The sequence below is a fragment of the Electrophorus electricus genome, chromosome 14, assembly GCF_041902795.1.
Source record: "Electrophorus electricus isolate QZ-2024a chromosome 14, ASM4190279v1, whole genome shotgun sequence".
NCBI classification, from domain to species: Eukaryota; Metazoa; Chordata; class Actinopteri; order Gymnotiformes; family Gymnotidae; genus Electrophorus; species Electrophorus electricus.
In genome coordinates, this window is record NC_137510.1 from 22,531,264 (window position 1) to 22,555,000 (window position 23,737).

Genomic DNA, 23,737 nt, shown 5'->3' on the forward strand with positions numbered 1-23,737 from the left:
AATTAAGAACTTGCCATAAAATCTACATGTTAATTTATACCTGTTGGATTTTGCACTGTTTGCATGATTCTCAGATGAAACATGCAAATCCCTATTAGGTGTTAAGGAAATTTCATACCTGTTATTCTTAAGTACATCTGAAACAGCAAAACAAAATGTAATATAGAAAAAAAGGTTTTTATTGAATGTAAATGTATGAAACTCTTAAGAATAGAACATCGAATGCATACATTTCTTTTGATCCACACACACACACATCAAATTCTTAACCTGATGTGCAGCATCAGAATTCAGCCGACAAGCCAAACTGGAGAGCTACTGTTGTCTTCTGGAAAAATCTGTGCGAGAAGGCAACCGTAACTACAGAGGACGGGCTCAGTCCGATTCTGCCTCTTCTACAGCGACCGCTCCAACAGCTTCGGCCAGATCTGCTTCACTGCCCTTCAGCCTGTCACCTACACCAGCGGGAGAAAAACAAAAAACAAAAAAAAAAAAAAACCACCCCATTAACCCTGCGCTCTGGCCCCGCTGTTCAGGCGGCAGTATGATAGGTAAATCCCCACTTTGCAGAAAATGGTACACGGTTCAACTGGATAACTTGAGCAGCTGAAAGGCCAAAGTGGAGGGCTGTTGGAATATATCAAACGGTTCTATTCTGGGCCAGCAGGGGTCACAGAGAGGGGAGCTGCGTTCGTGATGTCATTGAGAGCCATCAAATCTCAGGGGCTTTCGGAAACCACACAGCAATTAGCCTCAAAACATGCCAATCCTGAATTCATAATATTCACTAGTAGTGGTTAGGGTGGATTACAAACGCAGCACTAAAGACTAGAATCAGTTGGCTTAGTGAACTCTAGGGGAATCACACCTAAGTGCATACACAGGTTTATTTAAAAAAAACAAAACAAAACACTAATACTGATGTGAACATCTTATATGAGCATATTCTAGGTGATACTTACGAATGAGTTCTGCAATGGCCTTCTGAGTTCGTTTTTCTAGTTTCTCCAGTTTTTTTGCCACATCTCTCTTCAAGTCCCTTCCATAAAACAAAGGTTAAGAAGTCATTACAACATTAATCATTACATCATGATGCCATGATAAAAGGTGGACTTAGCATAAGTTATTACAGCGAGAGCTGCTGCTCGCACCCCTTACCAGTCTGGTTTCCTTGGAGCTAGATTAGCCAGATCCTTTAAAAAAAAAAAGAAAGTTATTTTTTATAAAAAGTCATTACATACAGTGACAGTTTTCTTGCTCTGCTGTGTCTCGTCACAGTGACAGCTAAAGGCGTGACAGAAATGAGAGTGTAAATCCACTCACCACTTCCTCTATGACAGGCTCCGGGTTTGCGGCTTCGAGCTGCTCTCTGACCTTATCTTCCACTGCCGGAACACGGGGGAGGACAGGTTAAGCCACACACATTCCAACCCGTCAGCGCCTCTGGTGTATCTCATACCCGTAAACGCCCAGCAGTCGCAGCTCGTGCCCAGAACATAAAACGCACCGAAGTCAGAAAGCACATTGGACTGCGCGGGGGCTCTAGTCACAGCGCAGCTGAGCAGGGAAACGAGAGCAGGTTCTCACCTGAAGCAGGCTTAGCTTTGGGCACCTGCCTTTCTTTCAGTTCTTCATCTTCTGGACTGTAGTTCCTCAGCTTCAGATCTCTACACACACAAAAACATCTATTCTGACAAATGCCACATACACTGCAGTCAAAGCAGCTGTTATAGTTGCAATAAAATGATGCAGGAACCGTTTAATTAATGTTGACACACTGTATATAAAATCCTGTGTGCTGCTACAACAACACATCTGTAAGTGAGGGGTAATAAAACTATTATTCACTGTGTACAATACATAATTTACAGGAGCTATACCAATGCATTAAAGAGAATAACAATTTTTACAGAACTTTAGAAACAGGACCACCATAACAGTGGCATGGCATATAATATCTTAAGCCAAGACAAGCACATTTAATATAACCAATCTCCAGCAGGTGGCAGTGCACACATTTGTCTTTGGGTCTGGGCCACACGGCTGGTGCGACCTAGGCGACAGAACAGGGGACTATATTCCCCAGGCGTTAGCACAAAGGCTGCCTTCATCCTCTTCACACCAGCTAATTAGCATGTAGCACCTGTTCTATGGGTTTCACCAGGGGACTCCAGCTACCCAGCTGAGAGGGGTTCATGCATGCCCAATTATGTCATCTACCCCCTACAGTTCCTGACACTCCTCTGCAAATGTCTTCTCAAATAACATCCACTCATCCGGGATCTAGCAAAAAAAATAAAAAACGCCCTGACAGGGTGTGATCAAGAAAAGGCAGGCGTGGAGGTTTGCTTCATCCGTGGCGGTGGGGGATTAAAAGTTCGTTTTCACCGTCAATTCCTCAGCGACGGGTCTCCTGAGGTGTGTGCCGATTCCGTGGCTGCTAGAAAGGGGCAGAGACAAGTCTGCGGGTGAGGGGTGGGGGGTGGGATACACCCATTGCTCCCTGTGCTTCGCAATCACCAGCCCTTGTATGGCAAAGTCCTGCCATCAAACAGAAGATGAGGCACGGCCAGCTGAAAATGGCAAACACAACGGAAAGAAGAAGAAGAAGGAAAAAAAAAGCCCAAAGCAAGAGAACTGAGGGAAAAACACTTGAGTGAGAAAGTGAGACAAAAGAGCTGGGAACACATCTCGCTCACAAGGGTTCTCTTTCCTGAAGAGACTTCCTGCCCTCCTGCTGGAACAATAGCGCTCTCAGCCATTCTTCATGTACAGTGCAGCAGGCAAACAATTCAAACGTTGCTGAAATGTCAACAGTCATCGGGGCCATGCACTAAGCCAGGATTGCTAGCTACCTCAAACCTTAGGAGCAAAACTGCATCTGAGGCATGGGGCAGATGATAGCATATTTTGGTTTATCAGACTCAAACGCAGAGGGGGAAGGATGATGCTGGACACACAAACACACACAAAAAAAACACCACCACCACATGAAGAAGGAAGAGGTTGAGGGGAAAACGATGGGTGTAAATACATAAACAAATAAAAGATAACAGCATAATAGTATCCAATCAGCTGCTTGTTACCATGCAGTTTGTTGCCACTGGTTGTTGTTTACAGCTGTATTGCAAGGCAAAATGACTCATTTGTAACTGTGACATTTAAAATGGCCAATATGCAGCCTTGCAAAAAAAATGTAAATAAAAAAAAAAACCACCACTGCCCCAAACATTAAAACTAGCAAACCCCCAACCTTAACCGTGAAGGGATAGTTAAGTAGCCAAGCCAGTTCTAAAAGACGAAGCTGATCCAGCTTCACACGACAGCCTGTCTACAGGGCACTGTGAGTCAGCGGAGCCGTCGGCAAGAATGCATCCATCTTACCTCATCCAGCCTTCACAGACAACAATGACACCAATAATACAGAGTGTTAGCAGGTAAAATGTGGAACAAAGAATTCGCTGAACCATGGAGCTGATGAAGGTAGTACAATAGGCATGAAGCTCCCCTAGGCCTGCTTTGTTATGGCAGGGACTCACGTAAACATACCTTAGGCTACCATCGCATCATGCAAATGATCGCGTGATGTCAAAAGCAACTGTCACAATCAAAACTTGGTTTTCTGGCCATTTCTTTTTTTAAATAAAAATAACAGTGAACGACATCAAATACCTTCTTGCTTTTAACAGTGCAATACATCATGTAGTTGTCTGCGCCAAACAGACAATACACTCCTCCTCTCAAACTAAAGGTAAATTTAGTTGTGTAAATTTACACACCACATTTTAAACTTGCTTTCAACTACTGCAGTGTTTATAATGGCACAGCAAGTAGAGAACAATCCAGACAGCAGGCCTGTAGGTTGGGTGGTGGTGGTGTCGCTCCCATCTATGGGACCATTGTTTGGCAATCTGAGCTCCAATGCAATTTTAATGATGCATGCTTAGTCACAGGACACGCCCCTTTAAACCTTCCAGCTCAGACACCTTGAAATGCGCAACACTTCTTCCAGCTAATTCTGAGGCCTCCGAACAGATTTACTTTACCAGAACCGCCAACATTCGACACAAGTTACCACACACTCTCACATATACCGCACAAACATTAAAAAAAAGCCTTACACTGTTACACTGTTCACCACATTCTGTACGAGCAGTCATAGAATATTGCTGTAGTCTGAAATGCCAAACGCTACCTTAACTCAGAGGAGGGAGTCCCAAGGTTCCATCTAGTATAAACAAAGGGTGTAAACAATGGAAAATGTCCGGTGGAGGGGATAAAGGCCTTAGCCCAGGCCTGAAATGGAGCCAAGAAAACAGGGCAGCCCCCAGCACTCACCCAGCTCATGTAAACAATGAGCACAGCCTTGTAATGGGCCATTCGTTTTCCCATCAAGGAGAGATAGTGGCGTAGCACACAGAAGTGAACACACGGATGTGGAAGCAGTACGTTGAACTGAAAGCCTACAAGTGTGTAATTCAGACCACACTGGATTTTATTTTTAAGCAGAACAGGTGGCTTGAAAATAGAATTTCACCTGTGCCTCTCTTCAGCTTCAGTCTCGTCTAGTGCCTTCTTGCTACCAGGCTCTCCATCTTCTGGTCCCCCCCCCTATAAAAGAACAGGAAATCAGTGTGATCATCCTTCAACTATTAATGTTCCAGTACTTCTCAACATTTTAAGCATGCAATACATTTTATAATGAGTGAAGCACAGGGTAGGCCCAAACAAAAAACATGGCTTACTTCAACTCAGAAGCAATTATCATGGTTTAATTAGTTTAGTCTCAACTAGCCTCAGACATTAGAAGTTGTGCCCTCATTTTGTATAAGTGTGATATGGGGTATATGAAACTGGCTTTTTACAACACACAAAAAGGGGAGTAAATTCAACTGCAGTATCATCAGCAGGAATCCAAAGACACTCAGATGACGGAGGGTGTAAACATTGGAAAACTCAATATTTAAAACATAATGGATTAGAAACAGATTCCAGCAACACTTTATATATTAAAAAAAACAAACAAAAACAACAGTGTCGCCATTATGATCTAATAGTTTGGTAATTATTGTTAATAATAATAATAATAATAATAATATTCCTTTTATACTCATTAATAAATGCACTTTGAATTTCTAAACATTTATAAAATCAAGTTGCAGGATGGAGGTCATATGAAAGCTAGCAATAAAATTGTGCATTATATTGAATAATAAGGATGTACAAGTAAATGTTTAATATTTTACATTAGCATTAATTTGCATAATACATGTCAAATAATTACATAAATATTAATAGCTATTAAATAATAAACGTATGTTTTAGGACCAGTGTTAAATCTTTAATCTAGCTCTAAAAGGTCAATTGTTGTCAATATAAAATATAACTATATTTGAACTGCAAGGTTCTGAGAGTTTGTGATCTGGACATTAACTCTCCTTAGCTTGATTAAACAGGCCTCCTAAAGTAATTTTTAAGGACAAGATAAAAAGGATGGTTGGGGACTATACAGCTTGGAATACTCATCCATCAGGAGACATTTTTTTAAAAAGTAGATTAAAACATATTTAGAACATTAATTTGAATTTGCACGATATTAAGCAAAACTGTCCATTCCATGATGATAAACAGGTTTGTTGCTCTAAAACTGCCAATCAAGATGGAGAGTCAATTTGGTATAGTATCACTTGTACACTACATCAAACGATTGTTCCTGTCATCTTTAAGCAAAAATAAGTCATTTCACATGGCTTTTACAAGGCACACAAATACACGTTTTGGAGATTATTAACAAACTAAACAAAACTATTTGAAGCATTTTTAGGCTACATCTACGAAAAGGCACAGCTCAGACTGGCCTATCTGTCAAATTCCCTGAAACACTCTACAGGAAAATTGTTCTAAATCCAACGATAAACTCATCGTACTTCACAAGCACACACGGCAGGTGAGTGGAGCACACTGGGGCCAGCCACCTTCACCAGGGATGTAGGCACAGTCACTTCGGTTTTCCATTGAAATATGAGATTATTGTTTGATGACTAAGATATGTGTACACAGCAAACAAACGTTTACCTAGTAATGTCTGTAAACGCTGCAAATAATATTTTAGCATTGACGAGCTTTGAATCCCCTCTCCAAATAATATTTCGGACAAATTTAAGGTTGTTTGGTGCCATCTCACATTTAAATTATAAACGTTAACATAGATTGGTTGATACTACGCTACATATTTACTTTAATGTAAAAAAAGACGACAATATTATGGTTGCAGTTAAAAAATGAAGTTATGTTGCCCTACAGAGCAACCCAAAGCATTAGCTACGTATATGAAGCCATTTTTATTACATGCATGGATGTAATAGCTAGCTAAGACACATTCATCGATTTTGGAGCCTGGGGAGGGTCAGACGCATTAGTTCTGAAACATATTTAATGTGCATAGTAGGTGGAATCAATAATTTGTACAAAGCTAATTAGTTCTGAAACATATTTAATGTGCATAGTAGGTGGAAACAATAATCTGTACAAAGATGTACAAACGGCAACTAACAGATAACGAGCTACTAGCTACCGCTAACGATCTTGTTAGGTACAAGATGCAATATAGCTTCTAGAGATACCTCACCTACACTAGGTTAGCTAGCTAGGTTAGATAACTGACTGAAATGATAACGAATCGCATCTGAAATACAAGGTAACCAAGACATTTACAACAATCAGATACTCTACCTACCGAGGTAGCTAGCTTTAGCTAAGTTAGTGAGCTTGTAAAATGCTTGCAAGCTAGCCAGCCTATCGTACAAATCGTACAGTACCATACCTAAAACCAAAAAATATATACTGTTCCTGTAATATATAGCACTCACTTGAAATTGCCGTCCTCTGAGTGCTTTTAGTCTTTCTTTCCTTTTCAAAGCTTGTTCTTGTAAAGAGCCCACGGTCTTTTCCATTGTAAAATCAACATCCGAGTATGTAGCAACACATGTATCTGACATCGACAGTCAATGCTGCCAAGGTGATCTAGAAGAGAGCAGAGAACATCGATTCTGACGCGCTTTTAGTTCATTCTAAAACCTTAGCAATTTAAAACCTTACTCTGTTGTGCAACATAAAGCAAGCCTGTCTTAAGAGCACGTCACATTAATGAGCAAATGTTTGATGAGAATACCGATTCCGTTAGAAAACGTTGGCAGCCTACATAAGCTTAGGATATGAGGCAGTCTCTCATGGTCAATAACTGCAGTATATTTAGCTTATTGGTTTGTAAATCAACTTTTCACACACAAAATAAAACATCAAATCTGGTTACCACTGTAATATAAGACAATACATTGTCTACTGTATTTGTTGCAAGATAATGTAATCGGCTTTACAAGGAAGACACCAAGGGAAGGCTTGCTGATGATTTTGTTGAAAACCTTCGGTTCATCAGAATGAAGTTTCTATCGTTTCCAGTGGCAAGGCATTTTAATGCAAATGGACACTGCATCAATGACACATCTGTTTGCATTGCCAGTTGGTAGTATGACAGCAATGAAGCTAGGAAACTTAAAAGAAAAATAGGCCTAACTGATCTACACTCGTAACTTTAGAACCCAATGCAATGGATGTTATGATATAAACATCTACGTTTTCTAATACACACTGGATCCGCATTCAGCTTGCACAGCTGATGAAGGACATCTGTCTAAAATGTCACGTTTATTGGAAATCTTGTATACTTCATTGCACTTCACTGTTGGCAGAGGAAAAAAATACAAATGCACTGTTTTATTTGTTGTTAAATATCTGTTTTAAATATTTGGGTAAATATTTGTTTTCATTTAACATGTTATGAAAAAAAACAGTGATTTCCTTATGTCTGAGAAGTCCAATAAAGTGTTTTAAAGAGTGCTAAAATCACTCTTTAGAAGTTTCATAGTTTACAGCTGAGAACACCTTTGCAGTGACCACTGCAAATTTAATATGGTTACTTCGTATTTGCATTGTGTTTGCATGATCCAAAGCGGGTGTAATAGTACCACAGACCTAGTTTTTGAAAGTGAAATGTTCGCTCTAAATATTCTGTAAAGCTCATAATAAGATTATGTAATTCAATATGCAGTCTGAATATGTGCTATTAAATTCATCCGGTGTACGTGTCATGTGTGAAGCGCATGTTAAGAATGACAGCTTTAACAGCTGTATGTATTCCATCATGTGCACGTAAAGATAATGAACGAGAACGAAGCCATCGCATGCTGTCATTACACACATTTCTCCTTACAAAAGTCATTTCTGAGTTTCCAGTGGATGCACACGTTACCACTGCCTTTTGCGAGCTCCCTGAGTGGAGATGCTTGTGCTCTCTACTGCCACACTCGAAAGCTCTGGGACGCGCGGGGCGGAAAGTGAACCTTATCACGCGTACACAGTGCGTTTTTGAAGTTCGAGAGGATACTCCTGACAGGGATGTCCGTCCATGCTCCGCCGTGCCGGAGGTCGTTTTTCACGCGCTGTTCACTACATTCTGTGACATTTCAGTGTGGGCTTTCAGAAAATTAAGTTATGGACCATCAAAGCCACGCAACTTTGGAAGAGCCTGGAAACCAGGTAGAAGCTTGCTGAGGAGCATGTATTTCCTCGCGAGCACAACTGCCTTCTTGGAGTCGAACCCAAACCCACTTTGCGCGACTCTGAGGATATAAAGTTAAATGGTTTAATTCGCTCTCGGGGGAAGCGACGTACAAGGCGGCGGAGAATGGCCTCGAAGGAACGGCTATACGAGCTCTGGATGTTATATTATACCAAGGTGAGGCACAAGCTAGCCGCACCACACAGCCACCCAGACGACACCTGTTGGCTCGGAGTCGATCGCGAACCAGTAGCCGCCGCGGCCGCACAGTTTTAAAGTACAGTAGCTAAAGACACACATCTTTACATCCTGTGATTACGTCGCATTGTGCGAATAGTTAAGCAGGCAACCATATTTGCCATTCCTTTCCCTATCTCGGTCAAAACAACAGTTTCAGGAAGTGGAGCTAAACAGACCCAGCGCCGTTGGGGTAGTTGGTGCGCGTGCAGCTGTCACCGCCAAGCATTCGTTGGACAGTCTCGCGCTGAAACGTAACGGAAAAAAAATCAAATCAAATCAAAAAGCGCTGTACTTATTGCCATGATGGATGTTTGTGGTGTTAGGGTCAACGCTATTTGTAGTGTATGTGGCAGTTCCCAACTCTACAGTGCTCGTAATGTTACCTGTGAGTCAGGTAGGTTGTAGCTTATCCGTTAGGCTACTTCCTTACGTTTTCTCTTTGGTCTTCACTAACCGATAGACATCATGCCATGCCGTGCTGTGGTTGGCTTCTGTTTATACGTTTCGATATAAACAAAGCAACGACTCTTATTAATGAACCTAAAACTTAATACCTTCCCAAATATACTCTCTCTAATCTAAGATCAACCCCGTGGTTATTGTTAGCAACTTTTGTCCAGCCTTCAGGGTCTTTTGGTTGAGGTATACACTTAGGATGAGATTCCATATTTCTGATACAGGCGATTCACGAATTAAATCTCTGCTAGGGTGCCAGAATTTGTAGTTATTTGGGGAAGAAAATGCTCATTGCTCTGGCTTTTTATCTGTATTCGAGTAAGACATTTAATTATGAGTTGAGGAGTGCCTCAATTTTGACACCTTTCTCCTCAGAAAAATAACGCTCAAGGAATAAAGAGACGGCTAAATTCTGAATACGATTGGCTGGTCTCTCCTTCATGTCACACCCTCTAGTGGTCCAAAGTCCAAAGGCTTAACATTTAACTAATAATATTACAGCATGTCTGTTTATAAATATTTTTCGCTATTAAGGGTTGAATTTAGCTTTTTGTGTTTCCATTTAGTTATAACTAATGTGATATAGTGTAGGCACTTTTGGTGAGTTATCCTAGTAGCCTACAGCAAATGTTCTTGATGAATGGCTACCATGGAAACCAAGACAGCAGGTGCAGGATTCTAGCCCCATACCCCTGTGAAGTAAGGAACTGCAGAGACTAGTGCTAGTATATGTCTACTTAAACAGCAGTGACAGCATATGCTTAGAGGAGATGATTTCATGGACAGCAGATTGTATGATTACAAATCTTCTGAATTATGCATCAGTCTTTCAGTCTGCTCTTGCCACTGGGAAAATCTCTTATAACTAGAAGTTACATGTTCAGCTTTTTTTTCTGTCATTGTTGTTCTTGTTTCAACACAAGAAAAACACACCCCAGATTTTCCTGTTTTACCATTTACACCAGTTAAAGCAGTAAAGCTTGTCTGTGTGCTTCTGTTATGTTGACTTAGCTATGACTGCCCTTCTTACTTGCTTTGTCCACAAATATTTTAGAGGTTTGGGATTTGTTGCTTACCTGTCATATTTTACTTGATGTCATAACTCAGTCTGTGTGTTTGAATATTTACTTGAATCAGTATTTATTTATCCTGTGTTTTTTGTTTTGTTAAAAATAGGCATACTTTATGTTTATTTTGGCTACATGTCTAGCTGCACAATGCATTCCAAATTTTCTTTATCAAACACCCATTGTTATTTGAAAATTCACCTGTTTCACTACACTGTTTTGCTTTTGTATACTTTTGTATATCCGTTTTGTGCTGGGAATCCTTCCTACACACCCATAACAGGAGTCACTTGTGGAATGAGTCTTTAGTCCACCCTATGTCATAGGGCACAAATTGAGTGGAGAATGGAGTGTTTACACCCTTATTTAACAACATCTCTCTCTCTCTCTCTCTCTCTCTCTCTCTCTCTCTCTCTCTCTCTCTCTCTCTCTCGCTCTCTCTAGCTCTCTCAGAGAGAGAGTAAGAAAGGGTGTTAGATTTTGCATAAGGCACTAACTTGAGCATGATTAGTGTTTTGACCCTGCTCTTTTTTTGCTGGGGGCAGGGGTGTCAATCAGAATACGCTCTGACACCATAATTATCATATATATAATGCACCCACAATCAAATCTGAGCAAGTTCTCAGATAATAACTGGCCATCGCAGCATCTGCCATGGCTAGGTGATGGTCATGTAGGCCGAGATGTTTCTCTGTGACAGGCTCTCATTGACCTGACTGCGAGACTAGAGGTACCTCTGTGTTAGACCACTTCCTCCCGCTTGTGTTGCTTGGAGGACAGCAGTGATGTGATCAAACCACTTCCCGTCATGACTGCTATCGCTGGTAACCTCTCAGTACAACCTGTTCTTGTATGATCATCAGCCCTTTCCTATTGGAGCATCAATTCCAATGTTGCAGAGCGTCATTTTTCAAGTTTTCCGTCAGGTTGTGTGTGTGTGTGTGTGTGCGTGCGTGCGAGTGTGGGTTGGAGGGGGGGTGTTGGGGGTGGCATTGTCAGTAAGCTACAGGGTTCCACAGATTTAGTTTTATTTCAGTTTTAGTTTTACTGATCAAGTTAATCACTCCCAAACAAGTTTCTCTTTTAGTAAATGGAATGGTTTCATGTGAGAGAGAACTTGTCAATTTTGCTAATGTAAAAATAACATTTTTTTGATAATCTGACCAGCTGCTAAGGCACACCAGTTAGCATAATGCTCTAAGACATCCACAGACCACACTGTGTGTGGTACAGTGTTCACTCCTCTGGTGAAGTTGATTTTGGTAGGTACATTTTCTGTAGGCAGTACAAACAATGCACCTGCCTGCCTCAGTGGATTCCATTGCACTTGAAATGTTCTCAGTTAGCGGCTTTACTTTGGGCCTTTTGTCATGCACCAGAAGGTCAGGTTCTGAGGCACATTTGAGCCAGATATTTGCTCACATGTTCTATGCCATGTAAAGTCTGAGTTCTCAGCTATTGACATTATGAATGTAGTTGTTTGTCCTAGATTTCAGTCTAAGTTTTCAGCCACATTTTGATAATGCCACTAGAGGTGCTGCTAGAGACATATCTGCTCCCAATACATTAACTGACAATAAAGACAATTTTTAATTTATCGTTATTGGTACAGTATTGGAGTTTCAGATAATAATTACATAATTGTAATCTGTCCAACAAATTAAGTCTTTTTAAAATTTCATTTGGGCTTCATTTGTATATTTCTACAGCTATTTAAAAAATGGCAATCAGCGGTGGTTAGTTTTCTTTTGTCAAGTGCAACCTGTAACCTATTTGGAACTTATTTTCACATCAGATTTAATTATTTTATTTTATTATTTTTTATTATTGTTACACTATTTACTCATTAAGCAAGTTATCTAATGTTGGGGACAGTTATTTTTTCTGGGGGCTTTCCAGCCATAGGCAAATAATGGCACTTAACGTTTGACAAAGGTTAGTAAATAAAATGTAATGAAACTATTTTTGTTTTCCTTTGTGTTAACTGCAATATATATTTACAATACTTACAATTTATTAAGTGCACTGCAATTCAAATAAAGATTATATTTTGAACTTGCTTTACAATGCATAAAGGTAACATTTTTGGTTATTATTATTGATGTTGACCACAACAAGATGCTCAGTTATCATTTCAATCCAAGTAAATAAATATTTGAGCATCCCTAAATACTAATAAGGTGGCATTTTTTAACCTTTGAAATAATACCAAAGAGACTCAACATTTCACTACAGAGGCTGACTCATTGCCTGGGCTATAGTAGTACTGTATTTGCTTTACTCTTTACTGTCTAAAAAGAATGAACAGAAAGATTCAACTTGTATTAAATGGTAGAAACTAGATTGCCTTCATAAACACAGAAGAACAATCATATTGTGGTTGTACATACTCTTCACTAGTAGTCTGTTCCTGCAGGGATGTTTTAAACTCCTTTACTTGTTGTTAAAGCAATTTAAAAAGAAGTCTCACATTACCTGACTGAATGTGTTCCACAGTGTACGTTTGAGGTCAGCTAATTTAAAAATTACTAACCAAAAACTAACTTTAAGAAAATGGTGCGAGTGTTTTGGTGTTTATGCTGGAAAGCTATGGAATGCCAACAAAACACTTAATGTACGTTCAATAACTATAAAAAGCAGCTTTAAAGATACATAATAATTAGAACTTTCTTTGCTTTTATTTTGCCTTTTTTCTTAGTTTTCATTTGTCTCTGATTAATTTACTTCATTCTATTGCCTATGTATTTGCTTAGGCAATTTAGTTTTCTTTCCCTGTGTTGTGTTGTTCTTTATATTACTTTTTTATGAATTCTATATTCTTATTCTTATTTCAGTGATTTTAGTCACTTTTCTTTGCTTGGTAAAATCGGTGTAAATAAATAGCCTGAATCTTAGTATCAATAGTCTGTTATAATTTGACTCCGTCTTGGACAAATCCCAGCAGGTCTATTGTGGAGCTGTTCCTTGCACTCCTTTTATGAGCAATACTTTGGATGAATTAAAGACTGTTTCAACGTGCGCTCAAATTTGTTTTTCTCTTTTCTTTTTTGTCTTTGAGAACTGGCATTTATTTCTAATCTCTGTTATACTCTAAAGCTAGGATCATAGATTACTGAGTAAACAATCGGTTGTTTTTAAATTCAACCCAGAGCTCCTTAAGAGTGCCAGTTCTGCAAAACAGCTTCAGAACATAGCAGTTATTTTATATTTTCTTTCTTTCATGATATATATGTACCAACACAGTTATTTAGTGAGGGATGGTGTAATAGTAGTGTGCCAAAGCCCAAAAATCCAGTCTCATTGAGAAATGCAATTTGAGCAATTCTCCCATGCTGTGGGGCTTAGTGGGATCCTTTCAGTCTGAGTAACACCCATCTGTTTGAAATTTCCACTGGTAAAGGTTGACAGCACGTGATGAGGTCAAAGACGTCAAGCAGCCATGTGGTTCTTCTAGCATTTAGTATTTGTAAAAGCCTCCTGGGGCTTTTAAAGAGATTGTTGCATCTTAATTTTTAATCAGCTTTGATGTCTGATAATCCATCACCCACACATGAGGAGTGTTATTCTGTCTGGATATACATCACACACACACAGAATATGTTGAAACCAATTGACAGTCCTCTTGAGCTTTTTTGACTCCTCACATAAGTAATGAACCATTACTTTGATCTGCTGTAGCTATTGTATTCAGTGAATATGCACTCTGATTATCAGGCGCTATATTTTAGTGCAAGGCTTGGCTTTATGTCCCTAGAGTACGCATAGGACCCTCTCCACCTCTCTCCAAAAAGGCATCTGGATTACACGGAATTGAGGTGTCTCTCCATGATCCTGGTTGTGCAACGCATTGTGGCATTCACCTTGCAAGTCCACACTTGTCTGCCGAAGAGTTTATCAATGCCAGATTCCACTTTGAAAATCCTTCAGTGTCAAGCACTTGCAACCGCCACAGGAAACTAGACCACTCTGACATCAAGAAGTGAAAATCTTGTCTACAAGTCATTCTCTAGTTTTGAAAATGTTAAATTGACTGGTTTTGTTGCCTGTGCTCACCAGAGTGTAGCTGTAGCTGACATGACAGGTCATTGGCTTCTTCTCACTGCAGATATTTTTTGAAACAGCAGGGAAATCCACCCATTCTCCAGGGGCACTTTCAACGAGCAATAAGTCCACCTCAGACAGACCAGTTGTGACCTGCTGCTGGTGAACAGCTCCAGTACTTTCCAGAGCCTCCCGTGAGACTGTTTGTGGATATATTTAACCCCCTCTTTTTTGGCTTATTTAGTCTCTTTGGTCTCGGTCTTCTCAAAGAAGGTTAAACTGTCAGTTTATAACACTAATCTGCAGATCTCTGCTTTGTCTGTTGTCTGTTGGCTGAGCTTGGGTGCTCAGTGTTTGACAAGCCGCCCCTAAGGTCTTGACTCTATTTTCGTGAAATTATCCCCGGTTTTCCCTAAAGCATTCTTAGCCTACATTAATGCCTGTGACCTAATTGAACTGAAGTCTTGTGTTTTCTTTAAACCCCCTGTCTTCATCTTTAAGACCTTGTTGATGCTGTTTTACACCGAACACCCAGTTTATCGTTTGAATTGTTCTGTTATGAGTGGTGGGTATCGCTGTTTGGGCTTCTTGGAAATGGTCATGGTGAAAGAAAGCAAAGTGTGGCAGTGGAGACTGCAGCTGAGGATGCTGGTGTGGGCTAATTATCCCTCATCATTGGCTCTGTGAGGGATAATCTGCTTAATGGTATAGCAGCATCCTGTCTGCAGTTACTCAACACGTGTCAGCAACCTTCTGGAAATTTTATCGAGTTTAGTGCTGCCTGCATGTCTACAGTTTACAAATAGACAGACATGTATACAGGCACATTACTTGTAATCACATGAATCTTAGTGTAACTAAATCACTTTAATCTCAAATCAAAGTCTAAATCAAATGCTAATTCTAATTAGACCTAACCCTTAATCATAACCACAGCTATTTCAGACCTGATGCCTAACCCCAAATTTAAACCCCAAATTTAAAGAAAGCTATACTGATACGCATAATTTTAAACTTTATCCGCAAGTATAAAAAGTTTTACCAAATCTTATTTTTAAAAGCATATTTATAAGTCAGTACTTGAAGAATGTTCTCATTTCTTGGAATTTTACTCCCCTCTGATCTGCACAAGTAAAAAGACACAAGCGTACACAAACACACACACACACACACACACACACACACACACGCGCACACACACACACACACACACAAACACAACCAACCAAACTCAAGTTCTCTCTCTCTCTGTCTCTGTTCTGAGTGATAACCTCTAATCCTTTATGTGGTCCAGAGAACTGAACCAGGAAACCCAGAGAACCTCTCTTTGTCCCAGCTCAGCTGCCACCGGCCTTGGAGCCACCCAGAATCTCAAACACCCACAGCCAGCTGCGCCCCCCCCCCCCCCCCCCCCCCCGCGCCAACCCCCCCAAACCCCCCCCCCCCCCCCCCCCCCGCTCCCTCAGGCTGTATTCAAATTTGGCTTAGGCAGCAGATCTAAAGTTTCATGGAATCTGATTGTAGGCATGTTTGTGTTTATATGAACTCAAATAGTGCAGCTCTTTTTAAACTGAACAGTGATCTAAGTTTTGAACATGGGTGAACCCTTTAGTGGTTTTGATGTCCCTGGAGCTTGACAGAACCCTTGAGTTCCTCTATTAACAGGTATCAATATGAGCATATGAGCTACTATATCATTAAGCAAATGATCATATTACCAGTGGAAGGTACCAGAATTTTGCTTTCAATTTTGATATCTCAGTATGATATATTTTCATTTCCAATTATCATTATTGAAATTGATATTGCCAAACAGTGGCTGTTGCTGTTACTTTATATTATAAATATAAGGAAGTTATTTAGTTCTTTTTTTAAACAATAGAAACTCTGTGTGTTGTAGGACTACAAAAAAAAAGATAATCAAACCATGTCAAAACAGAAGCATGTCTTTCTTGTAAGTCTCGCTGCGAAGTCATTCATGCAGTGATGACAATTTATTTGTAACACCTGTGCTGCAATAAGAAATGATTATTTGATCTGCAGCATAGACAGGAGGGCTTCAACTAGTCAACTTCATAGCTTTTTAGCAGTGTTTTTAAAATAGAAAATTCATTAAGTGTGACTTTATCACAGGCTGGCAGGGCACATCCTGTCAGACACCCTTTGCTTTGTCCCTTAGGGAAATCGATGCAAGAGTCAATATTAACTGACACCCATATAACTGCTCTCCCAGTCTGGCTTTAGCATTCTTCCACTTGTGCCTGTAATTTTGGAAGAGGGGGAGGTGCACTTGTCTGAGCATGCCCATTTATTCCAACTTCCCACCGCTCTGTTGTTTGTCCGTGGGCCATGCTGCTTTAGCTGCTGATTCTCCACAGTACTTTTATAGGTAATTCTGGTGTATTCACACATGTAGCAGGGCTGAGGGCCTAATTGAGGAGAGACCATACACTTCCTATAACTTCCTAAAAGGAGGATCTGTAAAATGTGCCCTCACAAGTTTCTCATCTAACAAAAGCTTTTATAAATTCGTCTTGTGTGATTCTTTAAAAGAAGAAAATACAAGGGCACGAAGTCATCATATTCTTTATGGTTAGCTGTAGGATGGTAAACTGAATCATGCAGTTCCTTAATCTGCAGTAAAGTTCATTGCAGATGTGCCCTACACTTTCAGACACTAGCTGAGTTAATGGAAATGGTACAAGAAGATGCATCATTTCTCTTCCCATCATTTCTTTTCTGTTTTCCCTCTCATATCATATGTATATTCTCTGGTTGACAGAGAAATACCACAAGCAATGGGAAGTCCACCAATAAGACACCAACAGCAGTAAAGGAAGTAGTGATGAGAGGAAATGTGCCTTGCTTAAAGTGACTTGGCATTTCCTGGTTACTTGAGAGAGAGAGAGAGAGAGAGAGAACAAAACAGAGAGAAGAAAAACAGATAAAAAAGAAGAGTGAGAGAGTGTGTTTATCATAGGAAATAAGAGAGCATGTGTATGCCTGGAAGAGATGGTGGCCTGTAAATGGTTCTGAGAGTACCACACGTGCACGTGTTCTGGCAGCCCAACAAGTCAGCTGCGGCTCAGAAGAGACCGGGGTCCTCCCCCCACTACCTCGCCTGCCATGAGACATGGACTGGCCCTCAACTGAACAGCAACTGGTAATGTTCACTATTGTGTTTCTTCCATTGATGCAAAATGGCTACAGATTAGTTTTTTAGCATCAGTGTGTGGTGGTGGTGCTGGTGGTAGTGTTGTGCTACTCGAGTTGTTTTTTCATGAAGCATGTGTCTCAACTGCTTGACTCTTACGTAGCGAGGGCGATGATGCACCAACTTCCTCTGCAGATGTGTTGTCTGATCGGGCTTTGGCATGTGGTCTGAGTGGAGCATCACTGCCTTAGCTGACTCTTTCCAGCCCTTGGTCAGCTTTTGAGTGAGAGTCACATGCTGAAGGTCTTTTGCGTCTGTCCCCTCTGACTCAACGGCTGCAGTGATCACACTTTCTGGGAGCAGCTGTGTAGGCTGCTGACATCTCACCATCTCCACAGATGAATAATGCCCTTAGCGCTTTGAAGTTTTACAAAAGCCAGATTAAACGGCAGGGCAATAACGTTGGTGCATTTGGCTGGTTTATATGTGCACCATGTTTTTGTGCAGTGCCATAGTGAATTATGAATCTGATTTGATATATAACAATGTTTCCCAGTTTGGGTTTTTTTCTGCACTATCCCATTACCTTGCTCCTGTAGCTCACCTGATAGAACAGGTAGAGCAAGGTGCTAACAACACTAAGGTCATTGGGTCAATTCCCAGGGAGTAAGGCTCTGGAGAGGCGTATATACTGAAAATGTGTAAATGTAAACCAAGCAATTGAAATGCTGTGTACAGTAGTGCTGTAAGCTGGGGGGAAAACAAAAACGTGGTCCGTCTTTGCAGAGATCCCCAGGAATAGATTCTGAAATACTACTTCATATGTTCAGATTCATAACATAACAGGTATTAAGCAACTTCAAATTCCCTCAGATAACCTAGAATGACATGGCATGAAAAAGGTGACTGAACAAAAGTGGTTTGTCCATGAACTAAGAAGTGAGTTACCACTGTGTGATGCTCAATTTGAACTGAAACATCAGGTCTGATTAGTTGATATTGTCCTTGTCCTAATATAAGTCCTAGATGTGTAACGTCACCCTGATGTAGGAGTGGCAACTACGGACAAAATCCTAATCCTAATTGCCTCTTGCCTAACTCCAGGTTAAGTAGTACATGAGGAATAGTAGACAAAGAAGAGTGAAGAGAGCATCAAGTTAGGCTGATCATTTGAACCCGGAACATCTGAGTTCCTTGCATTAATTACATGTTGATCATATCAATGTACTGTAGTACATCTTCCCCACCTCACATCATCTACCCATCCATCAATAACACTTTGCTTCCTTTTTTATGTTTTTGCACAACATGCATTAGAGTTATGTAATCCTATGATGTTGAAACGGGGCTCCGTGGCCAAGAACGATATTGTGTACCAAGACCATGATCCAGGCTCACGCTTTGCCATCACTTGAACAGATAGAACCTGTTGATCCCATCGCCTTCTGGCTTGCAATATCCTCTGTGACATCACACAGGAGCACCCGCTGCAACTTCCTCTTGCGCTGACAACAGCTTGGGTGTGCTCTAATTGTGGAGATAGAGGGGCGTGAAACACGCTGCGTACTCTGGCCTCATAACTCAGCCGAGCAGGGCGCTGCTCCAGAGACCCAGTTCACAACCATTCTCTCCCAGTGAATACGCATTCATGTGTTCCTCCTGAGCTTGTGTCTGATTCTAACCATAAGCATATCCTGTTTGAAATTTGAGCTACCCTCTGCCTTACGTGCACTCTTTCTCTCTCTCTCTCATGCATTCCTGCAGAAAGATGTGGGTTACCTGCAGCAGTGGCTGGAAACATTCGTGGCAACCTTCGAAAAGATCATCGATGTGCAATCCCTGGAGCCACGTCGGTGAGTCATCCCCACGCTGGCTAATCCAAACGCTGCCTTTTCTGTGCACATGGCCCCCGGAGAGAGCGTGCACCACACTTGGAGAAGGACCTCGATAAAGCTGCTATTATCCACACCACAATGGGGACATGCAGCCAAATCAGAATGCGGGGTTTTTTAACTTACTCACAGGCAGGCATTTGTACCTTACCAAAAAGTGTTAAAATGTTACAATGAAGCAAACATTGTCCTTTTTTTGGTATTTTTATGTATTTAAAAACTTTGAAAGACCTTATTAAGATTTAGAGATTTTGAAGAGAAGTTGTCATCAAGTTAATTTTGGCTTATTTTTATTAAGTGTTTTAGGTAGTGTAAAAGTAGGACTGTCTCCTGTGTTCTTAAATGCATAAGTAAGGATTGTATGTGAATTCAGACCATTCAGAAGGCTGAGAATGACACCTGCTTTGTTGAAGTTTTTAGTTGAAAACATTTGTTTTCATATGCAAGTACATAAAATGAAGGAAAAAAAAAACATTTGAAAATATAGTTTCATGTTAGCCTCTTAGAACCCCCGAGCAATAGTTTACTCGTGAGGTTCATGCACGATACATTGACGAACAAGGAATATCTCTTTTGTTCCCTCTATAAACACCCGGAGCCTGTGTCTACAGGCCCTAAAAAAGGTTCATAATGTTCTTTTATACCCTAAAGTCCTTCCATAGGAGTAATTACATACTCCAAAACTAGGTAAATACTTTTACCAAGCAATTGCTATTATTTATGGATGGTTTAATTAACCTGTAATTTCGTAACCAGTCCTTCATCTTAGTGCATTGCTTCTGTATTCCCAGCCCCAGTATTTTTTTAATATTGTTTGTTTGTTCCTTTTCTCCAAATACCATATCATGTCCTTAATGACGCGAAGCTTGTCGCCATAGTGACCTGACCCACTGAAGCCCTTATGAGTAGCATGGTAACGTACAGCAGGTGTCTCTCCATGGCTCTCTGTAGTCTGGAGGAGTGGAACGCGGAGGTGCAGTGCCTGCCACGGGAGGTGCTCGTCTTCCTGGGCACGCAGCTCTGGCACAGCGTGCTCCACCTGTCGGGCCAGGACCAGAGCAACCCCACCCCCCATCCACTTCTCCTCATCAAGTTCTTTATCATCATCTGCAGGCAAGGAGACCACCAGCGACCCAGCCCCGAGCAGGGCGCATCCACCACTCTCTGCCGGAGTTCATATTCCACTGCTGCTTGTACTTTGTACATTCTCATATGCGGAGCTGAGTATAGCGCCGATGGGTTTCTTTTATAATGTGTCTGAAAAGGCCAGTTCAACTTGAACAGTTCAAGTTCAAGTTCGGTTTATTCATCACATACATAGTCATACACAGTATAACTCGCAGTGAAATGGTGGAGAAACACATATATGTGTCATTTGAGCAGTTGTAGGCATTATTGTTGCTAAGGGCAGAGATGAGTTTCAGAAATGACTAAAGGACTCTGCCTAAGATGACACATTACACACCCTTTCCTCTGAGCGACCTGTACCTGTAATTAAATACACAGATGACTGTCAAAGCTAAGAGTCAGCTGTCTTTTTGTCAGAGTAGTACACCCAACTTTTACTCTCCTCTTTGATAGTTTGGCTTTGTTCTCAGGACTGGTTTAGCAAGCATGGTGACCTAAGGGCTGGAAGCAGGCTTTAATCTTTGACCTTACTGTGAATGAACTTGCAGGAACATGGAGAATATTGACCCTGACAAGACCCCTGGTTTCATGCTCGAGACCATCAAGCTGTTGAGCTTTTGCTTAAATCAGGTAAGGAATTATCAGGTGTTACTCTTTCAGTCCTTCCCAGACATGCCAAAAATGTCCCCAGTTTTAAAAGTTTTTTTGTGTGTGTGTGGTTTGTCTGATTTTGTTGATTTGTTTTGGAAGCGCACCATTAATATTAAAATAGTGGCTGAAAATGAATGAGTGTGGGTCTTTGTAGCTTTAGAATCTAGTGAACAGGTAGAATGAGAAGGATGCAGTGGAAAGGAGTGTGACCTATGCGTAGTGTGCAGGAATATGTCTGCCCTTCTGTTTCACAGTAAAGGCCAAGAGATCTTTCAATGAGCCCATGTAGATGTAGCTTTTGAAAGATGTGGAATGTGGGTGTGTGTCTGGGTGTGTTTCAGCTGAAGAAGAAGCCCAAGGACCAGAGCACTCTGGAGTCTGTGGTACTGCATGGCCTGCTGCTGTGTGAAAATCTCTTTGACCCTTATCAGACATGGAGGAGACGGCAGGCAGGGTGAGCATGTGTGTATGTATGCATGTGCGTGTTTTTGGGTGTGGGAGGGGGCAGGGTGTTAATCCAGAGTGGGAATATGTGGGAGATGATAGGCTGAGGTGGGCTCTGGTTCTGCCCCTGCTGATAACAAGCACATGCACACCACTGCTCTGCCACAGTTATATGTAAACAAACACGTACATGCAGTGAGTGTGTGTGTGTGTGTGTGTGTGTGCATACGCGTGTATGCAGCCTGTCCATGCAGCCCTCAGTGCACGCTGTAAACATGAGCCATCTGAAACAGCATCATAGGCCTAACAGTTCGTGTCAGCTACAAATGTGATTGACATCATTCCTGACTCTGAGTTTGTGTTTGTGCATGTGTGTCTCAGTGAGGAGGTCAGCATGTTGGAGAGGAGCAAATACAAGTTCTCCCCTCTCACCCTGCCGGAGGAGTTGCCTGCTTTCTTCCACGGTACGCCACACACTCCCACCATTCTTAAACTTTAACACACACCCACCCCTTCTTAAGACATCACATTGTCATTCAACGGTATCGTCCGTGATCCACAGTGAGCGGGACCGGTCATGTTGGGCTGCTGTGAGATGTCATCTGTGATTTCTCCAAAGCATTGTAGTAATACAAACTCACACTGGTACAAAGGATGTGTGTGTTTGATTGAATTGCAGACACAATAAAATTATAGGCGGGTTAAACTTGCTTGTGTGACTTGCCTCTTCAGGTTTGCCTTTGGTCTGGGACTATAGGGTCTGCCTATTCTTGGCCAAGTGATGGGGAAAGGTAGCTGAGTCAATCTATCTCACTGAACTCATTAAGGGCATAAAGAACAGTCTCAGCCTTCCTGTCTGCTCACTGCTTGAGAGTGTGTTTGTGGGAAAGGTCTGTTACCATTTTCTGCTGTTTCCCCAACTTTATATGTCAGCGAAGCAAGTATGATGAAATAACCCATAATGCTTCATGGAACATGAAAAAGCTGCCCGAAGTCACAAAAAGAATAGGAGTTTATGGGACTTCAAAAATTAATCTGATGTATTAACATGAATTGCATCATTCAGACGTCTCTGTGTTGGGTAGGTAATGTCTACAGCAGTGGGGCTTAGTTCAGATCTCTGCACTGGTGGGTGTGTACAGTAGATGTGCCTCAGCTTCCTTCAGGGTCATCTTTTCTCTCGGTTCCTGGTTTCTGTTGCCAAATGAGACATTGTGCATTAGAACATCTAGATTAACTTTTAGATTTCCTCACTTCTCACCCATGCTGGTGTGTGTGGCCCTGGCTGTGCCCACAGACTGCCTGCAGGAGAGCGAGCTGATCCCTGAGCCTCTGCTCCTGCGCCTGGTGCATCTACAGGGCGCTGTCATCAGTGGCTGCAAGGTACCCTGTCTTGCACTTGCCTCCTTTCCCACAGTGCACTAGTGTTACGCCACACCACTCCTGACCCTCCCTTACCACAGGTGTTAATCCCCCCTCCCAGAAGGGCATGTCTGGGACGAGTACCTGGTTTCCTCACGTGTGCATTTAGACATTGCGTTATGTCCTCTTTCTGTGTGTGTGTGTGTGTGTGGTTGCACACGTGCGTGCATTGTGTGCTACAGAAGAACGGCCTGCTCTCCATCACGCCATACGCCGTGGACGACCTCATGTCAGTGCTGCGTACCTGGTGCCTCCGTCCCGCCCCCTCCAACAAGGAGCCCAAGGACCCCCAGTTGGTGCAGCTGGCCCTGCGCTGCCTGACGGCCATCATCCACCTCCTCCACAGCAGCAGCCCTGCAGAGAGGCAGCTGGAGATCAGGAGCGTGCTGAATAGCTACTTTCAGCTACTGAACTGGAACCGGCCGCCCGCAGGCGAGCAGCCTGACAGCCTGGCCTGGGAGGGCAACCTCATCACACTGCAAGCGCACATGCTCAGTAAGAGGCTACATCGCGTCCTGCAGTCCTGCGGACCATTTTTGTCCATCTGTATCTGCTCTTGGCTCTTATTCAGCTGTGAACAATTCTGTCAATGCAAAACAATGCATTCTCTTCCCTTTCTGTTAAC

The 23,737-nt window shown here is 41.7% G+C and overlaps 3 protein-coding genes across 4 annotated transcripts in view; 2 read left to right on the top strand and 1 right to left on the bottom strand.

Moving 5' to 3' along the window:
• Window positions 1–158: 158 nt before the first annotated feature.
• ccdc12 (coiled-coil domain containing 12) lies at window positions 159–7,025 on the bottom strand. Its single transcript, XM_026999195.3, has 7 exons — window positions 6,870–7,025; window positions 4,538–4,611; window positions 1,588–1,667; window positions 1,324–1,385; window positions 1,159–1,193; window positions 963–1,039; window positions 159–455 (listed from the first exon to the last, which is right to left on the bottom strand). Exons 1-7 carry the CDS (start codon window positions 6,996–6,998, stop codon window positions 376–378), a joined length of 537 nt encoding a protein of 178 aa, XP_026854996.2. The 5' UTR covers window positions 6,999–7,025; the 3' UTR covers window positions 159–375.
• A 1,331-nt stretch (window positions 7,026–8,356) lies between these two features.
• On the top strand, window positions 8,357–21,093 carry LOC145651169 (neurobeachin-like protein 2). The gene is made up of 4 exons (XM_081696471.1): window positions 8,357–8,794; window positions 19,340–19,428; window positions 20,419–20,580; window positions 21,066–21,093. Exons 1-4 carry the CDS (start codon window positions 8,744–8,746, stop codon window positions 21,091–21,093), a joined length of 330 nt encoding a protein of 109 aa, XP_081552597.1. The 5' UTR covers window positions 8,357–8,743.
• A 1-nt stretch (window position 21,094) lies between these two features.
• LOC113570673 (neurobeachin-like 2) overlaps window positions 21,095–23,737 on the top strand; it is a 30,173-nt gene continuing 27,530 nt past the window's right edge. For both annotated transcript variants that reach the window (XM_035530805.2, XM_081696871.1), the window contains exons 1-5: window positions 21,095–21,225; window positions 21,588–21,700; window positions 22,072–22,154; window positions 22,988–23,073; window positions 23,295–23,607. In XM_035530805.2, coding sequence (XP_035386698.2) covers window positions 21,148–21,225; window positions 21,588–21,700; window positions 22,072–22,154; window positions 22,988–23,073; window positions 23,295–23,607 — 673 coding nt within the window. In that variant the 5' untranslated portion in view covers window positions 21,095–21,147. The remainder of the gene's footprint in view (window positions 21,226–21,587; window positions 21,701–22,071; window positions 22,155–22,987; window positions 23,074–23,294; window positions 23,608–23,737) is intronic.